We start from the raw sequence: 20,039 nt of genomic DNA, 5'->3' as shown, positions 1-20,039 counted from the left end.
AATACCTAAAAGGGGTGCTAGAACTTGCCCAGTGAAAGAGGCTTTTTGCGGAGTCTTTGTAGTATATAAGACCCTATGTGGAATCCTTATCCCTATCTGGAACCATCTAAGATGGGACATTCCCATATGAAAGAACATGCAGACCAGCCATGAGCAACTAGAGCAACAGAAGATACTTCTTGAAATAAAGACCAGTACGGAAAAAAAACAAAACAAAACAAAAATGGCAGTCTGATTGGCTACTACCAGAACAAGCAAGTTGTTCACCCAGGAGTCATTAAGGCAAGCAATCAAGTCCATTCAGGACGAACCCCCTTCCAAGTAAGCATGTAAGTTTGCCAGCAACCATGCTGGTTTACTGGTGAGTGGAAAGTGGGGGAAAACAGTAATGAATATATGGGCTCAGTCTGACCATGGTCCGTAGACCTGGAGATGAGAGAAAGAAGAGGAAGGGTTAGTTGGTCCAAAGTATGGTGACACCTGGGGACTCCTGGGCCCATGGACAAGGACATAGCCATGGAGGGCTAGGCCTGAAAGTGAAGCATTAAGTGAGGGAAGACACACAAGAACACCCACACTTGCAGACAGTACCCATTTAACCTAGCTGCGATGGCAGGATGATCAGAATTTAGAGGAAGATAAAAAAATTTTGTTAAAGGAAAGCAAGTGTAAATTGCTACAATTTGATGAACTTGACCTTTACTTATGAATGTAGTAGCTCAAAATACCACTGAGAGGGAAGAAATGTTCACATCAAGGATCACTCCCATCCCAGGCAACTTAGACATTGGCTACCTAAAATGGGATGGGGAGGCTATCAAGGTACGAAGTGACTGACTTAAACGTTTTCAAGAGGGAGTTTAGTTTCATAATGTGCAGGGGATGGTAGAGTCCCTACTGAATAGTGTTCATTGCTAGACAAGTCTGATGAAAGGAGATGGGGATTAAGATTTTTATGATTCAATAGTGAAGTAATTGTAATCATGACTAATTGAGATGATCACAGCTGTAAAGGTACAAGTTTTGTAACATAAACAGCGCAGTAGTTAATCTTTCAGTCCAGAAACAGAGGACCCTAGGACCATCAAGGAAGAAGAGCATAAGGAGAATATGGGACCTTATCCAGAAAAGCAAGACCACCAAAGATGGAGGCAGAGATGAGGACATGGAGAGATCGAGCAGCCGAAGACTGTAGACTCACTGAAAGAGGAAGGCTGTGTGCTGGTGGCCAGGAGGCAGGCTTGCAGAATGAGCCCTTTGGTTGTTTAAATGGCTATATATTCCTGAGGGTTTCTGTACACATCCCACTCCCCACCTCCTGAAAAAAAACTAAAACAAAAACACAGAGTGAAGAGAAGCAAATACTGTTGAATTATGATGTATTGAGGGGATTGTAATCATTGCAATGAAATGAAATATGATGAGTGTAAAACTGATTTTCTCCCATGTAAACTTATCCTATTACTTCTTATTCTCCATATAAGAGTGTCTGTACACTAAAATCTGACCTTAGACTGCTTTTTCTGAGTTAGTCAAGGTCAACATAACCTGAGATTGCAAATAAAAAATTAACTTAAAAAACTAAATGACAACAACAACTTGAAGGCACACAACCACATTAAGGTACTTTAGATACATTTCTCTTCATAGGTCCTTTGAAATTCATCCCTATGTAATTCATATCTTGTGTAATATCTGATTGTCATTTTAATTATCTTTAAATTATTATTGTCAGCCATCATAAATAGGCATCATATGTTGTGTTTCTAATTTTATGTGCAATGTTTATAAGTATATAAATATCTGTGTCTTCATCCACTGAAAAAATTACTGAACACACCAGAATCGAAGCCACAGACATGGGCCTTAGATTCTGCAGTTGCCCACGTCTTTCCCTCTTCCCTACAAGGAACCTTACTCAAGGTCTTGCTGCAATACAGATATACTAAACTAATTACTCTGTCTACTAGCAAAGAAATAAAAACAGTTCATTTAATATTTTTAGAAAAAAATCATGTTAGGTCTATTTGAACTTAACTTGCTTTTCACTGTTGTGTTAAGTGCTATCGAGTCGATTTCGACCCACAGCGACCCTGTATAGGGTTTCCGAGGAGTGGCTGGTGGATTTGAATCGCAGACCTTGCAGTTCAAACTGACTTTATGGTCAAACTCATTATCCTGTAGTGCCATACCAGGACTCCATTGCTAACCCAACTAATTATCTGTGCTAGAATCAAAGGAATAGATTATGCTCACTGGTCGTCTAGTTTCTGTAAATCAGAACTCTTCATGTACATCTCTAAGCTTCCATTTTGCTGTCAGCATATTTGGAGTACAGGAAAAATTTATGATTTATAAATACTGTTATATGAAATATGTTTTCTCTTTTAAGTAATTTATTCCTTGATTCTTATCTTTCCCATCATATTACTTGAAGTCTTTTTCTTTAAAGTCTAAAATATTATTTATCTTCCTATGTATCACAAATATTCAAAGGGCCCTGGTCTCTTTCTCAAAGGGTCATCACTTCTTTGTTTTCAATAATTCTATTTATGTGTGTGTGCTTTTTGTTTTAAAAACTGTTCACCACAAAACGTAATGTAAAGTTTTCTGTTATCAACTCTGAGTTTGTGGGAGCTCTAAAGAGTATTAGGGAGTCCTGGTGTGGCGCTGTGGGTTAATGTGCCAGACTGCAAAGCCGTTTGAACTGCAAGGTCAGCAGTTTAAGCTCACTAGCTTCTCCTCAGAAACCCTATATAAGGTCGCTATGGGTCGATTCCAACTCTAAGGCACTTAACAACAACAAAGAGTATTAATTTAAAGTATGTCCTGTTGTCTCCATCTAGAGGCCATTTTAACTCTACCGGTTTTCACAGAATTCTGTATTTTCTTTGCATTAGTGTAGAATATATCCGTAATAACTGGGAACATGACAACTTCAACAACAATGATACCATCTGTCTGAGTTTACCTGCAACACTCTATTCAGCACTAATGTTATTTATACTGAGAGCGTTGTTAAGTGCCATTGAGTCAGAAACAATTCACACCAACCCTGTATAGGGTTTCCAAGGTACAGCTGGCGGGTTTGAACTGCCAACCTTATAGTTAGCAATCCAGTGCTTACCCTGTAGTGCTACACTAGAACTCCATGATAGAATTATTATTAAGTGCCATTGAATTGTTTTGAACTTACAGCGACCCTGTACAGGGTGATAAAAGAGGCAGTAAAACATTTTTAAAAATATCAAGTATGTAAGACTGTTAAGAGCTGGGTTCTACTTTGTTTTTCCACTTCATGGGAGACCCTGGTTACTAATCAAGACACAAACACAGAATACCTTGTTTAAGCATAAATTCAACTTCTGTAAAATGGAAAAAGTCTGCTCCGTGAATCACATGTTGTAAGACATGTGGATGTAATTCATGAACGGTAGAGCACAACAAATTTGTAAGACATTATTTATAATTAGGGTCAGGCCTATTTGGCTAACAAACTGAAAATCCATTAGTGATTTTACTCTAGTGATTCCAGAAGTTTGGGGGTTGGTACAACGAAACTCTTTTAATAAGAAAACATAGGTAGTGCTAACGTTACAAAGCAATTACATTTTAGAAAAGATGAATTTGGAAAACCAGCCTTTAAAATCAGTATTACCCAAATATTAATCCTTCACAATGACAACTCAAACCAAACTAGACTGTTGAATCAGTCCAACCCCACATGTTGCAGAGAACACCTCCACTGGGCTTTCAAGGCATTAATGTACAATATATCCGTAATAACTGGGAAACATGAAAACTTCAACAACATTGATACCATCTGTCTGAGTTTGCCTGCAGTGCTCTATTCAGCACTAATGCTATTTATACTGAGAGACTTGTGAAGTGCCACTGAGTCAGAAACGACTCATGACAAGCCTGTAAGGTAGCTACGTCTTTCTCGGTGGTGCCTCTGGGTGGGAATTGCCAGCCTTTCAGTTATTAGGAGAGCCAGCCTTTCAGTTATTAGGAGAGCACTTAACCATTTGTACCAGCAGAAATTCCTACCCTTTCCAGTAATTTATCCCTAAAGATTTTATCTTTTGTTTCAGATTTAAGGTTTATAAACCATCACATGACACTGGAAATCAAGAATCTGAAATTATTTGCTATAAGGCCAGAAAGTTAATAATTTATGCTTTGGGGCCAGGCCATCTTTGTTCCAGCTACAAAGTAGTCCCCAAGTTACACAGAAGCTCCTCAGAGTGTCTGTAAGTTGAATTTATAGTAAGTCAAAACAGGTGCCGTGGTTCGTATTTAGCTTATACTAATGCCAAAAAAAAAAAAAAAAGGCACAAAGCTTTTTCAATCATTTAAAAGCTCCATGTGCAGCAAGTGAAGGTGACTGTGATGAAGAATTGGTTTAGTAGTAGTAGTTGTTGAAGTCAGTTCTGACTCATATACAGGGTTTCCTATGCGACCCTGTGTAGGGTTTCCGGGGAGCAACTGGTAGGTTGGAACTGCTGGCCTTATGGATCCAAGTCTAATGCTGATCCTACATGGCCCTACTAGGAGTGTGAGAAGAGACTGGTTCAGTTGTTTCAAAGTGGGGGCAAATTTACATAACCTTAAAGCTCAAGTACTTGTTTTCTCTAAGTCTGAATTTGTAATAGTATACTCAACTCTGTTGCTGTGCGCAAATGCATGGGAATTTCTGTGTTCAAATAAAACTTTATTTACAAAAACAGACAGCCAATTTGGTCTGCTGACCATAGTTTGTCATTATGCTAAAAGAATGAAAAATGCTTATCGGAATCTTGATATTCTGATAAAGATCCTGGCAGAATAAGATTGTTTCTAAATATTTTATTGTCATTAATTATGAAAATAGCTAACCTAAATTTTATTCACTGCTTCTCAAGTCAAAGTTTAAATTTCTCTCTTTCATCATTGTAGGACTGTAATATTTAATTGAGAAATCTTGCAATCAATAGAGTACATTTTAAAAATTTAGATAAAACTGACAAGATAATCAATTCACAGCAATAAGTAAAACAAGAAAAAAAAAAAGATGAATGAGGAGAAGAGTCTGATTAGTGAAAGGCAGACAAGTAGCCTGATCAGGAAAAGTTAAACATAATCTATAAGCACAAAACAGAATCTTCCTCTATGAGAATTTGGAAACTCAACTCCGCGAAAAGTCTTCAAATCAAGGGTTATCATCAAGTATACATTTTTTAAAAATGTGATTCTTTGTGGATGCTGATGCATCTATTGGAGAAGGAAAAGGGTAGCAGAGGAAGAATGACCCAGAGTAGAGAAGGAGTTGGGTGTGCTCCTTCTTCATCCTCATGTGGTTAACCAGTGCCCAAACTCTTCCCACATCAAACAGGAGCAAGAAACAGAGACCATTTTGGTAAGTCCAAATTCATGATAGTTACTACTACAAGTAAAGGACAATACGTACTTTAATGCAAATATAAATAAATTTGTTGTTAAGTGCCATTGAGTTGTTTCCAAATCATAGCAATCCTGAATAGGGTTTCTTAGGAATAGCTTGCGTGTTTGAACTGCTGACCTTGTGGTTTAAACTGACCTTGTGGTCTAGTGCTGTATCCTACAGTTCCACACACATAATGGAGTTCCTGGATGGCACAAACAGTTAAGCATTCAACTGCCAGTCAAAAGGTTGGCAGTACAAAATCACCCCTAGGCACCCTATCACCCTAATCTTATTACTTCAGACTTTTTTTGTTCCCTAAACTCAAAGAAAAGTAACACTATATGAATTCCTCGAGGATGTCAAAAGTATAGTTTTGATGTGGTAAAAATCGAAGAACACAGAATTCTTTGGATAAGTGTTAGAAGAGATGAAGACACTGCCTTCAGAAGTGATAGGCCTAGGAAACACAGACAAACGTGATAGCTTTGCTTAGTAAAGGAAACTATGATTTTGTAGCAATGCTTTTGGACTTACCCACATTTACTGGAGAAGTGATTTTAAAGGTATGCCAAGACGTTGACTGCAAAAAAATCCTTCCTTTCTTCTGGAGTTCTGACAAGGGCACAGAACAGTACTTTGTGTACTTCTGTTGTTGTTGTTATGGGGTTTCTCCTGTAGAGATCTGAACTGCTGACCTTGTGGTTAGTAGTGTCTGTAAGCACTTATCCTAAAGCACTTATGCGAAGCAAGAGTCTTTATCATCCATGCATGACAAACTAAAGGAATCCTACTAAAATCTTCCAGATTTAAGTCTCTCACCCATCTCTAGGCCATGAGAAGGAAAAGAATTCACTGGGAGGAGGAAGCCACTGACAGTGAGAATTTCAGTGGTCAGGCGCTGTGGGTTCTACATCCTACCTACTCATGGGAGACAGGAGGGATAGGGTTGCATCTCATTTTAAGTGCCAAGTGAAAACAGCTTCCAAAGAACTGCTCGTATTTGGCACATGTCCCTCGTACTTGGAATGACAAAATATTATCTGACTCTTGTCCAGGGAATTTTTAAGAGGAGAGGTTGTGTCTGGAGCTCCCCCTGCTGATGATAGAGTGAAGAAACAGGTCTGCTTTTGAAAAAACCAGCAGTTCAGATTCTAAAGGAAACCCAAACCAAATCCACCGCCCTCAAAGTCAACTGCAACTCACAATAACCTGAGGACACAGTAGAACTGCCCCATCGGAATTCTACGGCTGCACATTTCCCACGGAGTAGCTGGTGGGTTCAAAGACAAGCACTTTAACCCACAGCACCACAAGGGCTTCATCAACTACAAAAAAGGGTAATATAATCATTTAAAACTATCTATTGTTACTAGTGTTTTTCAATTGTAAACATACCGAAACCATTAAACACCAAACCCACCACCATCAAGTTGATTTCCCCTCATAGTGACCCTATAAGACATAATAAAACTTCCCCATAGGGTTTCCAGCATAGTGGTTACGAATTGGGCTGCGAACTACAAGGTCAGCAGTTCGAAATGACCAGCTGTTCTGCAGGAGAAAGATGAGGCTTTCTGCTCCCATAAAGATTTACAGCCTCAGAAACCCTGTACAGGGTCGCTATGAGTCAGAACCGACTCCACGATACATAACGACAACGTAGTGTTTCCAAGGCTGTAAATCTATACATGGCAGTGGTGGTGGTGTGCTGTGGAGTTGGTTCCAATTTATAGCAACCCTGCATAGGGCTTCCAATGCTGCCACATCTTTCTCCTATGGAGACACTTGTGGGTTTGAACTGCTGACTTTCTGATTAGCAGCTGAATGTTTAATCACTGTACCACCAGGGCTCCTTTGCAAATGTTTGTTGTTGGTAAGTGCTGTCAAGTCGGTTCAGACTCACAGCGACTCTGTCTAGTGTTTCCAAGGAGTGGCTGTGAAGTGCTGACCTTGCTGTTCAAACCAACCTTGCAGTCCATTGCATTATCCTGCAGCACCGTTACCAGGACTCTTTTGCAAATGTACATAGAACCAAAAGAAAACATTCTCAATAAATAGATTATTTTACTCCAAAGACAGTCACCTATACTCATCTAAAACATGAAATTCCTTTTGTTTGAGCTTTCATGTATTTCAAATGGCTTTTTTTTTTTTTTAAACCTGTAGAATTTATAAAAGGACTGAAGTAATAAAAAATGGTTACTAAGAAAATGAAAAGATTTGGATTAAATGATAAAAACTGGATGTAACCTACGCAGAGCCTAATCACCCTGCTTGGGGTCTCTTGGGTACCTGACATTCCTAGAATGCTGTGACCTGCTACCTTGCCTAGATCCTGCCAAGCCTGTTTCCTGAGGATTGATCCTCTGTCAGATCACATTTGAATGAGAACTTAATTCTGGAACAGATGCTCTGGCTCATTTCCCACACACTCCCTTTTAAGACTAGTTTGTGATTATCCCTTCCCCAGGGCAGTCACTTCAGCATTGTTTTTTTTTTAAAACAAATTCAAGGTGTGTAGTGCCATAGTATCAAGCTAGTCTATTGGCACCACTTTCTATAGCATGTGCTCAATTTGTGTCTCTGAATCACATTTTGGTAGTTTTCACAATACTGCAAAATTTTCACAATACTCTTAACACACTTTATAGGTTATAAAGTGTGTGCACTGGGAAACCAAAAACTGTGTGTGACTTGACTTGCTTTATTATGATTGCCACTCTACTGTGGTGGCCTGGAACTGAACTTGCAATATTTCTAAGGTATGAAGCATCACTTGGCTCTAATTTTCCTCTTTTCAAGTATTACAAAAATAAAAACTGCAACTAAGGAAATAATTCACTAGCATAAATTTGAAGTGACTAATAATACAATCTAATAATTTATTTTAAAAATGCAATATAAACCTAAAATGGGGGGTGGGACTATAAAGGCACAAAGTGACTGACTTACAAATTTTCAAGAGGGAGTTTAGTTTCAGAGTGTATGGGGGAAAGTAGACACCCCACTGAAAGGAGAAGGGGATAAGATTCGTATGATTCAATAGTGAATAATTGTTATTATGACTAATTGCGACTGTAACAATTAGAAAGGTAGAAGTTTTGTAACAAAAATGGGGGCGTAATTTTACAGTCCTGAAACAGAGGACCCTAGGACCATCAAGGGAGAAGAGCACGAACAGAATGTGGGACCCTATCTAGAGAAGCAGCGACACCAGAGATGCAGAGATGAGGAATCATGGAAAGAGAAAGACTATATGCTGGAAGCCAGGAGACAGGTTTGCAGAATGAGCCCTTTGGTCATTTAAATAATATATATTCCTGAGTTTTTTTGTGTACATCCAAAAAAAAAAAATCAGAGGGACTAGAAGCAAATACTGGTGAATGATGCACAGAGGGGATTGTAATCATTGCAATGGAAGGAAATATGATAGAATGAGTGTAAAACCAATGTTCTCCCATGTAAACTATCACTCAGTTCACAATAACAACTTATTTTTAAAAAATTCAATATAAGGAATTATTTTATTTTTTATGATTCCTAGATTCATTGTTGTTGTTGTTGTTAAGTGCCATCGAGTCGGTTCCGACCCATAGCGACCCTGTACAGGGTTTCCGAGGGTGTAAATCTTTACGGGAGTAGAAAGCCTCATCTTTCGATGAGCGGAGCGCCTGGTAGTTTCGAACCGCTGACCTTTAGGTTCGCAGCCCGATTCGTAACCACTACGCTACCTAGATTCATAGCCCTACTTATTTTTAATGTTTTCATTCTTGGTTTCTCAAATTGAGTTATTTCTTGATTTTGTAGTAAAAATCAGTATTTTAGTGTGGGAGGAACTGGATTTCACAGAATTCTGCCAGATAGTCATTAATCAAGTGTTTTAAAACACTTGGAATATGTAAATGAGCTGAACAAGCAAATCGTATTTAATGTATGCACTTGGAATATGTAAATGAGCTGAACAAGCAAATCGTATTTAATGTATGCAATAACTAATTGAGATGCTCAGCCAATCTACAACTCAGTATGCAATAAAACTGGATGACGCTGGTAAAACCAGCCATTCAAGGACTGTGGAAATTGACTAAAGGTATACAATGAATTCAGATGTGTTTATTCAAGAAAATCGGCTGGACTTTCGTAACAACTATGGGAGTCTGTAGTGTTTCTGCTTGATGCTAAAACACTCATTCCCTCACCTCTATAGCTCCGTGCTGCAGATGTTTAATCAGGGTAAAGCAGGACCTGCAGTAGGCTGACTTATTTGCAATCCCCCAAATCCAGAGGCATTGCTAAAGACAATAGGATGACAATTGCAAAAAAAAAAAACAAAAAAGCTAAGGGAGTCCTGACATGGCCTTGTAGGATAAGCACTGGACTGCAAGGTTGATTTGAACCACAAGATCTGAGATTCAAATTCACCAGCCACTCCTTGGAAACCCTATACAGGGTCACTATGAGTCAGAACCAACTTGACAGGCACTTAACAACCATCAAAACTCGTCTGAGGTCTAGATAGAGGTTAGGTCAGGTAAACATTTAGCATGGAATGAGAAAGCCACAATGGACCTAGATAACTGTCTACTTACCCACGGTGGTGGCACAACACCAAATGCTTACTGAGGAGAGACTGGGGAGGGTCCTAAGTCATTTGAACTAAATTTGGTATCTTTGAAGAAAGTAAAAGTCAGGGTAAATGGTGGTGTCAGTGGTGGTGTACCTTCAAGATGGTTCAGACTCAAAGTGACCCTATAAAAGGTTTCTAAGGCTGTAAATCTTTACGGGAGCAGAAGCATCATCCTTCTTCTGTGGAGTAGCTAGTGATTCAAATTGATGACCTTGTGGTTAGCAGTCCAATGCATAACCCACTACTACTACCAGGCTTGCAAAATGCCTGAATTTTTAATGCATTCCCTAAGCTACACACAGATCCAGTAGCAAAGGGAAAAGTTTTGAATGATGGCTCAACTTCTGACTACTGGCCAACCCAGGGTGATCATAGAAGCCAGGCTTACCAACAAAAACAAGAGAGAAAAGAACAAGAAGAGTCATCAGTAGTTACATAGTGCGGGAGGAAATGGATTCTGCAGATTTCAGAAAGGCAGTCACAAATCAAATAAACAAACCAAAAAGAAATCCAGCAATATTATAATCCCTGCTGTTTAGGGAGAGTCAGAGCCCAGAGTTTCTGTAACATATCATTCTAAATGCACAGTTTTCAATTTTTTTTTAAAAAAAATGATAATAGCAAAATAAATAGGAAAATTATGACCCATACACAGGGAAAAGAAAAAAAGAAACTATGTCTGAAGGGGACAAGATGTTGGACTTAGCACGCAAAGATTTCAAACCAGCTATTATAAATAAATGTTTAAAGAACTAGAGTAAATTATGGTTAAAGAATTAAAGGAAAGTCTATAACAATAACTCATTATACAGTGAATAACAGAAAAAAGCTAGAACTTTTTAAAAACCACATGGAAATTCTGGAGTTGAAAAGTATAAGAAATGAAATATTCACTACAGGGGCTCTAAAAAGATTTGAGCTGGCAGAAGAAAGAAATCAGTAAACTGGAAAATAGGACAAAAGATAGAATATAATCTGGCAAACCATAAAAAAAAATGAAAATAAATGTGGTACACTATCAGACACACCAAGGAGTCCTGGTAGTACAATGGGTTAATAATTGAGTTGCTAACCTCGAGGTTGGTGGTTCAAACCCACCTGTAGTTCTGTGGGAGAAAGAAGAGGCAAGCTGCTTCAGTAACTTTAGACTTGGAGACCCTATAAAGTTCTTCTACTCTGTCTTGAGTTGAATTATTTAGTTTATTAAGCACACCAGTAAATGCATAACAGGGATACCAAATACCTAAAAAATTTCCCAAGTTTGATGAAAAACATGAATCTTCACATAATAAGATACTTATAAAAACAAGAAGATAAATGCAAGAAGATACACACCCAGACATACCATAGCCAAAATGCTGAAGACAAAAAAAAAAAAAGCAAAAGAAAAATCTCATCATATCCAAGAACTACAACAGAATTAATATCTGACATCTCATTAGAAGCCATGAAAACCAGAATATATTTACAATTCTGAAAGAAAAACAAGTCAACAGGAATTCTATATAAAGGAAAGTTATTGTTCAAAAATAAATGTAAAATTAGTATTGCTTCTCAGTACTTCGATTTCCTATTTTGCTGCATAGTGAATAGTTTCTTAAAAGTTAGCAAGCAGCTATCCAAGGTACAAAAAAATGGTCTCCAATCACCTGAAGCAACAAAGAAAGGAGGAGAATCAGGTACTGAAGGAGCAAATTGAGTGTGTGGTTGGTTGCCTCCATGAACGACTACTTCCTTTGCCATGTTGACAAGAGGAACAGGATGACTGACTACCATTACTGAACATTCTGATCTAAGATTCTATTAAAGAATACTGAGCAAAATGGAGAAAATGCAGAACAGAATTTTCAAATCTCATGGACTCTAGATAGCATGATCCTATATTTAGAAAATTCCAAGTAACCTACAAAAAAAACAACAACACTACAACTAATAAACATGCCTATCAACATCACAGGGCTAAAACAATGACCTATATACATGTAGTAAAATGCATTGTATTTCTAAATGATAGCAATGAACAGTCCTAAAATGAAATTCAGAACACACTCCCATTCACAAGAGTATCAAAAATAACAAAATAGGAATAAATTTAACAAAATAAATTCAAGACTTGCACTAGTGGCTTCAAAGAACTCAAGGAAAAATAGCATTGAAAGAAACTGGAATTTTCCCATGAACTTTCTGAAGCTTCCTTATGTACTGAAAGCTATAAAACATTAATGAAAAGCATTTATCTTCACATAATAAGAAGCTTATAAAACAAGTAGGATAAATGCAAGAAGATACACACCCAGACATATTACACTCAAAATGCTGGAAGACCAATTAAAAAAAAAAAAGGACTCATCATATCCAAATAACTACAACAGGATTAATAGCTGACATCTCATTAGCAGCCACGGAGACCAGAATATATTGGTATGTATACTTACCACAGATGACAATAGCCATTCATGGGTCCTTTAGTAATAGCTCTTTCACCGAAAGTTTTTCCTGAAAAATAAATATACTCATACTTAGTACTTTTAAATGAGTTGGTAGGGGGCACATTTTTTAATTAAGTCGGTAGTTCTCAAAGTATAGTCCCAGGACCAGAAGCGTAAGTATTAAAATTTGTTAGAAGAACACATTTTCAGCCACACAGGAGACCTACTTATGAGAACTCCTGAAAGTGGGGCCCAGCAATCTGTGTTTCAGTGAGCCTTTATTATTCTGCGGTACACTCACGTTTGAGACCCACTTAAGTCAAAGGGATTGAGCCAAGTACAAGGAAAGTCATCCAAGTATTATAAGTATTTAAAATCATGATAAAAATTTTGTAATCGATTGCCACGTCACGTGAGCTTCTGAGATTAAAAATCACATGACATAATCTTTGACCTCTTAAGAGCTCATAGTCCAAGAGGCAGCAAGCAGGTACATAAACAAACAACGAAAAAGGAAAAGTAAAAAGCAAAGCAAAGTAGGGGTGAGGGAAGGCTTCCCAGAGAAGTCCACTCCTCATCATTCACAATAATGAAGAGGAGAGGCTCTAGGACATAAATGACTGCCTGAATCATTCTGCTACATTTCAGATTAGCTTTTACTAATGTAATTATTTTAGGTATAAGTCTGTCTGATGCAGGGGTGGGGAACAACCGGCCTGCAGGCTGTATAAACTCCCGAAATTCTGTGGTTTGGCCCTGCCAAGGTATGACAGGGACAGGCGGGGCTGAAATTCAATGAATCTAGGAGCTTTTTACATAGCAACATAAATTTATAATAAGTGAGGTTATAAATATCCAAATGGCCCTTGGCAGAAAAAGGTTCCCCACCCCGGTCTTGTTAAGTGCTGTTGACTTGTTCACTATGGATTGGAGTTAACAAATGTAGAATTTTTGAGGTGGGTTTGAACAGCCAACCTCATAGTCCAGACCATTCATGATGAGGTCCAGTGCTTATCCTACTGGGCCACACCAGGACCTCTGGTCTAATGACTAGAAAAATCAAAGTGCTTGCAACAATACTGAAGTGCATTCTGAAAATCTTTCTCCAAATTTCCGAAGTTGTCATCTTGTATAATTCATTCATCCATTTCTCTTGTTCCATTTTTTTCCACTTTGACTAAATTATCCAATGACCGGCAAAATAGTTTTCTAAATAAGTGGTTGAGATTATCTTCATAAATCAGGATTTTTTTTTTAAAGTTTGAAATCATACAGCTCCATTCTTTAGGATTTTTAAAAAAATGTATTTCAGTATCTGAATGAACACTTACACATCTGAGGCTTCACTCCTTTTTCTTTGGCACATTAAACCTTAACTTTTTCTCTTTTTCAGATATACTTTATTCCAATCCTAAACTCCATTCTTGTCCCTGAACTTCCTCCAGTTCATTTCTTTTCCATTTTCACCATCTCATGTGTTAAACTTCTACTCCATTTAAAAATAGCCATCTGAAGTGACTTTGCCTGGGTAAAGTGTTGTTGTTGTTGTTGTTGTGTGCCGTGGAGTTGGTTCCGACTCAGCGACCCTCCACAGGGTTTCCGAGGCTGTTAATCTTTATAGGAGCAGAACGCCTCATCTTTCTCCCGCGGAGCAGCAGGTAGTTTCGAACTGCTGACCTTGCGGTTCGCAGCCCGATTCGTAACCACTACGCTACCAGAGGTAAAGTGTTACTTATCTCTAAAACAAACTTCCCAACATCAACCCCACCCTCCCATCATAACCTCTTCCATCCTATTTACACACTATTTTAATATTCTACAATTTCCTTTAAGAACACTTCTCTGTTTCTTCATACCTATGCTTATTTGAATAATACTGCATCAAAACTACCATATTCCTACCTTCTTTCCCAATACCCACATTAGGGCTAGTCTTGTTTTATCAAGATCAATTAAACTAAAACAAAAACAAAACATAGTAACTACAATTTAAGAAGTTATTTCTTTGTGTTCACTAAAGTAATATTCGAAGGAAGGTGTTTTACTTTAACTCTGGTGAAGGACTACGGCTAAAGACAACTGCCTTCTGTGTTTCTTTAATACTACCACTTCAAGTCTTGTTTGTCCTGGGATTTTATAACTTTTAAAACTGAAAGTTGAGTTTTTTCCAGCTGCCTATTCTAACATGTACAGAGCCCTGGTGATGCAATGGTTAAGTGCTCCAGCTGGTAACTGAGAAGTCAGTGGTTTGAACCCACTATGTGGTTCTGCAGGAGAAAAGATCTAGCAATCTGTCCCCACTAATGTGTCCTAAAAAACCTTATGGATCAGTTCTTCTCTGTCACATAGGGCTATTTTACCAGATTATTGGTGACGGTGATTATGTGTCAAAGACTCAGTTCTGACTCACAGTGAATGTGTACAGGGTTTCCAAGGCTGTACATTTTTATTGGAGCAGAAACCTTCATTTTTCTCCCACAGAACTGCTGGCACTTTTGAACTGCTGACCTTGAGGTTAGCAGCCTAATTTGTAACCACTATGCTACCAGAGCTCCTTTATCAAATTATTATTGTTGTTGTTGCTAAGTGCCATTGAGTCAGTACCAACTCATAGCAACCTTATGCACAGCAGAACGAAACACTGCCCGATCCTGAGCCAACCTCACAATTGTTGCCACGCATGAGCTCAGTGATGCTGCCACTTTGCAAATCCATCTCACTGGGGGTCTTCCTCTATTTCTCTGACCCTCCACCTTACCAAACATGATATCCTTCTCCAGCGACTGGTCCCTTCTGACAATAGGTCCAAAGTATGAGAGATGATGTTTGGCCATCTTGGCCTCCAATGACACTCCGGCTACACTTCTTCCAACACAGATCTGTTGGTTCTTTTGGCAGCCCATGGCATTTTCAATATTCTCCTCCAACACCATAAATCAAAATAATCAATTCTTCTACAATCCTCCTTATTCACTGTCCAGTTTTAGCATGTATGAGGTGATTGAAAATACCATGGCTTGAGTCAGATGTACCTTAGTCCTCAAGCTTTGCTCTTCAACACTTTAGAAAGGTCTGTGCAGCAGATTTGCCTAATGCAATATGTCATTTGATTTCTTGACTGCTGCTTCCATGAATGTTGATAGTTGATCCAAGAAAAACGAAATCCTTGACAACTTCAATCTTTTCTCCGTTGCTAAGAATGTTGTTTATTGGTCTAGTGGTGAGGGTTTTTGTTTTCTTTACATTGAGATGAAATCCATACTGAAGGCTTTGATCTTTGATCTTCCTCAGTAAGTATTTTAAGTCCTCTTCGCTTTCAGCAAGCAAGGTTGTATCATCAGCATACCACAGGTTGCTAATGAGTCTTCCTCTAATCCTGATGCCATGTTTTTCAGATTATTAGGAGTAGGAGTTATTAGGAGTAGGAATCGACTTAAAAACACCTGAAAACAACATTATAAAATATTCTTTTTTTGATAAGGAACTATAATTCAGTTCTGGGAAAAAAAAAAAAATTCTTTTTTTCTGTCCTAAGATTGTGTGTATTGTTTGGACCCACCAAATGCCATCGAGTTCATTTCAACTTATTGTGATCCTAGAGAGCAAAGTAAAACTGCTCCTAAGGGTTTCCAACAGTACAGCTTTACCGAGTGGACAGTGTCATCCTTCTCCCTTGGAGCAAGTTTGAACTGCTGACCTTAGCCCATTGCACCACTAAGGCTCTATTTTTGAACCAGGATATATTAAAATAGATTAAATACAATAATTTTAAGATAATTTCATCCAAATTCATTAGTGATTCATTGAAGATCATAATTGCCATTTGAGGACACCAATCTTTAAAAAAAAAAACCCAAAACTTACCAATATTAGCATAATGTTTTCTTTCTTGTGCATTTGTAGATAACTCATACATATCCCCATAAGCGCGAGCTAACCGCCAAATAAACTCTATTTCATCTTTAAACTGAAAAGAAAATAGAATTGCACACTGATTTGCACCTTGATTAACTTATTAACCTGAGCACAATGTGAAATGTTTTCCAGAGCAACGTTTAAAATTCAGACAGGTAAATTTATAATTATAGATTATTCTATAAAAGCTAAATCAAACCCACAGCCATCAAGTTGATTCCAACTCACAGTGACTGTGTATAGTTTCTGAGACTGTAAATCTTTACAGGAACAGCCAGCCTCATCTCTCTCCCTTGGAGCAGGTGGTGAGGTTGAAATGCTGACCTTGCAGTTATAAGAACAATGCTTATCCCATATATAAATATGATGGCACTTAGAAAAATTTGTGGAAAAAAATCCAATTATCTTTTAGTTCCATTTTCCCATGAACTTTTGAAGCCTCCTGTACATAATATTGTTGTTGTTATGTGCCGTGGAGTCGGTTCCGACTCATAGCGACTCTGTACAGGGTTTCCGAGGCTGTAAATCTTTACGGGAGCAGACGCCTCATCTTTCTCCAGCGAAACAGCTGGCAGTTTCGAACTGCTGACCCTGAGGTTCGCAGTCCGATTTGTAACCACTATGCTACCAGAAAATTCAAAATCTTTATGGTTAAGAAATGTGACCTAATAAAGTATTGTACTTGGATTTTGATTTTAATTATTATCATTCTGATACTATCTTTAGCTGTATAGAAGGAAGAATTGCTAGAGACCACAATGCACCAAACCTTGATTAAACCACTGTTCGTTCTGGGCTGTAGCAGCCTAGTCTTGTTTTCCTTCCTAAGTTATCTGCCTCTATGACACCTCAATGAACATTTCAAGTAAGAGCAGTAGTTGGATTACTTCTACTTGAAAGAGTTGTTGTTACTGTTAAGTTCCATTGACTAGGTTCCAATCCATAGTAATCCTGCATAGGTTTTCCGAGGAGTGACTGTGAGCTTGAACCACAACTTTGTTGGTTTACAGTTCAAACCGATGATGGTTTACAGTTCAAACCGACCTTGCAGTCCAGTGCATTAACCCACAGTGCCACACCAAAACTCCATTCAAAAGAATAGCCACATTTATTATTTAAATTAACAATATAATACTGTAGTTGTCTTTTTTTTTTTAAACTACTTTCAAACACTATGTTTAGAACTGCTAAATATTTAACTTGTACACAAAAAGACAAAACATTTATCTCTCCTTGGGATATGAGAAACAGTTATTTTTCTTTTCTTTTTGAGAGTGGTTATAGTTGTTCCAATTCAGGCCCAACATTAACAAAAAAATGACTAGTAGTAAAAAGAGTTTTATATATTGATTGCTGTTGTATTGATAGCTATAAGGCAGAAAAGTTAAAATGCAGTTTATCTTCCATCAGAGACACAGTATTATGTGCCTTGGCATAATTGGCCATTACTTATCTGTGATAAAATATTTACTGAATATATAAAATTAATAGGAAATCAGATAAATGTAAATCTGTATAATCAGAGCTCTGGGTTTTCATTTTTCTGTCTTTGTTGTTTCTTGCTGTCGAGTCAGTTCCAACTCATAGCAACCGTGTATAGGGTTTCGGAGGCTGTAAATCTTTGCAGGAGCAGAAAGCCTCATTTTTTTTCTGCAAAGCAGCTGGTGGGCTCGAACCACCCACTTGGTGGTTAGCAGTCTAGTGCTTATCCTACAGAGCCTAGGCCTAATATACTTAACGTTTATACTTTAAACATTTTTACAATCATTTTATAGAAAAATTATATGCCCCAAATTAAGCTAGTATAAACTGTGAAATAAAAGTTATGGTTACAATATGAATGGGATAGTATATTAAATTCCAACTAAAAACAATACAAAAAGGTTGCTACGTATCTCTTACCTTTTCTTTATGGTCACAAAGTAATTCAAAACTCTCCATCTTGCTGGACTCACTCATCCGTAAATTATCTGCTTTCTGAAGAAGGGCTTCTAAGTTTAATTTCTCTACGTGTGTGTTGAATGCCTTAGGGACTGGAAAATTTTGTTCTTCTGTGTCAGTATTAGCTGTAATATACCTAAAATTGTAGAAATAATCATTGTGAAATTATTTAAAATGTAAAGCATAGGGTGACGCGGTGCTTCCCTGACCAAGCAACCCAGGTAAGGAAGTCTCCAGGGAAAAGAGGCAGATTCGCACATAGGCAACCTCTGTCTAGCAGACAGACAGCCTTTGAACAAACATAAGATCTTATATTTCAACAGTCTGAACTCGTTTTTTTAAAAGATCAAATTGCTGACGAATTATAGGTATTTTAAGCTTTTGCCTGCCTGCACGCGGCTCCTGCTTCCACACCCGTGCCTGCGCCGGCAAGTGCCTCTGCCCCCTGCAGACACTGGAATGCAGGGCTAGAGCAACCCCACTTAGGAGGCTGCATTTCCAGAGAAAAGGATAACAAAGCTGAACAAATAGGGATATCGGCACAGATATCAGGAAAATTGGGGTACCCACGGTGCAGAGAGACTGAGAGAGGCATTCTTTCCGTCATCAAATACGGACACTGCCTCCCTTCAGCCATTACCCCAGCCCTCTACAACCCCAGCCTAGACCAGCCCTCTGCCAAGCCACAGAGGCTCAGGAACGCCCAAGGCCCAGACACTCCCACTGAGGCCAAGGCCTGCCCTGAGGCCCAACCTGCCCACAGACTGGTCACAAAGGCCCAGGCCCAACCAAGGCCCAAATCACATACCCGCCGCCGCCGAGGTCCAGGGCCCCCAAGGCCCAACCCGACGCACAGCCAGGCTGCTGAGGCCCAGTGCCCCTGAGACCCAACCCACCCGCCTGAGGCCCAAACCACCGGCCTGAGGCCCAACCCTCCTGCAGCCTGGTCACTGACGTCCAGGCCCCCAGAGGCTCAAACCACCCGCCCGAGGCCCAAACCACCTGGCTGAGGCCCAACCCTCCTGCAGCCCGGTCGTTGACATCCAGGCCCCCAGAGGCCCAACCCTCCTGCAGCCCGGTCGCTAACGTCCAGGCCCCCAGAGGCCCAACCCACCCTCCGGAGGCCCAAACCACCTGCTCGAGGCCCAAGACTCCTAGAGCCCGGTCGCTGACGTCCAGGCCCCCAGAGGCCCAAACCGTTCGCCCGAGGCCCAAACCACTCAGCCGAGGTCCAACCCACCTACAGCCCAGTCGCTGACGCCCAGGCCCCCAGAGCCCCAAACTGCCCGCCCTAGGCTCAACCCGCCCGCCCAAGGCCCAAACGGCCTGCCGCGCAGGCCCAGGCCCAACTGAGGCTCAAAAAAGTTACTCTGAGTTAAGCTATAAGAAGTGTGAAAAGGGAAGACCACATCCTGATCACATATTCCCGGAGGTAATCAGAAAACATAAAAAATTACCAAAACACATACTTAATGAATTATTAGGGCCACAGATAAACATTAAACATGCCCAAGAAGCAAAAGCAGATGACCATATCAGCACATGTACAGAAAAAAGATAAAATATTGAGACAAATGAACCAGAAGTAGACCTTCTATCCATGCTGCAAGGAAGGCAGGCCTTGGAGATACCTGAGAAAGAATTCAGAAAAATGATTATAAAATGTCTCAAAACACTTTACAATGGAGTTGAGAAAAATAAG

At 39.1% G+C, this 20,039-nt stretch overlaps 1 protein-coding gene across 1 annotated transcript in view; it reads right to left on the bottom strand.

Moving 5' to 3' along the window:
* LOC102811064 overlaps window positions 1-20,039 on the bottom strand; it is a 164,303-nt gene that overhangs the window by 96,756 nt on the left and 47,508 nt on the right. The window contains exons 3-5 of the mRNA XM_006839454.1: window positions 18,299-18,473; window positions 16,346-16,448; window positions 12,488-12,548 (exon numbers count right to left, since the gene is read on the bottom strand). Of these exons, the coding sequence (XP_006839517.1) occupies window positions 12,488-12,548; window positions 16,346-16,448; window positions 18,299-18,473 (339 nt within the window). The remainder of the gene's footprint in view (window positions 1-12,487; window positions 12,549-16,345; window positions 16,449-18,298; window positions 18,474-20,039) is intronic.

The sequence above is a fragment of the Chrysochloris asiatica genome, unplaced genomic scaffold, assembly GCF_000296735.1.
Source record: "Chrysochloris asiatica unplaced genomic scaffold, ChrAsi1.0 scaffold00024, whole genome shotgun sequence".
Classification (NCBI taxonomy): Eukaryota; Metazoa; Chordata; class Mammalia; order Afrosoricida; family Chrysochloridae; genus Chrysochloris; species Chrysochloris asiatica.
Note: the sequence above shows the minus strand (reverse complement) of the source record. Positions and strands in the feature narration are given on the sequence as shown.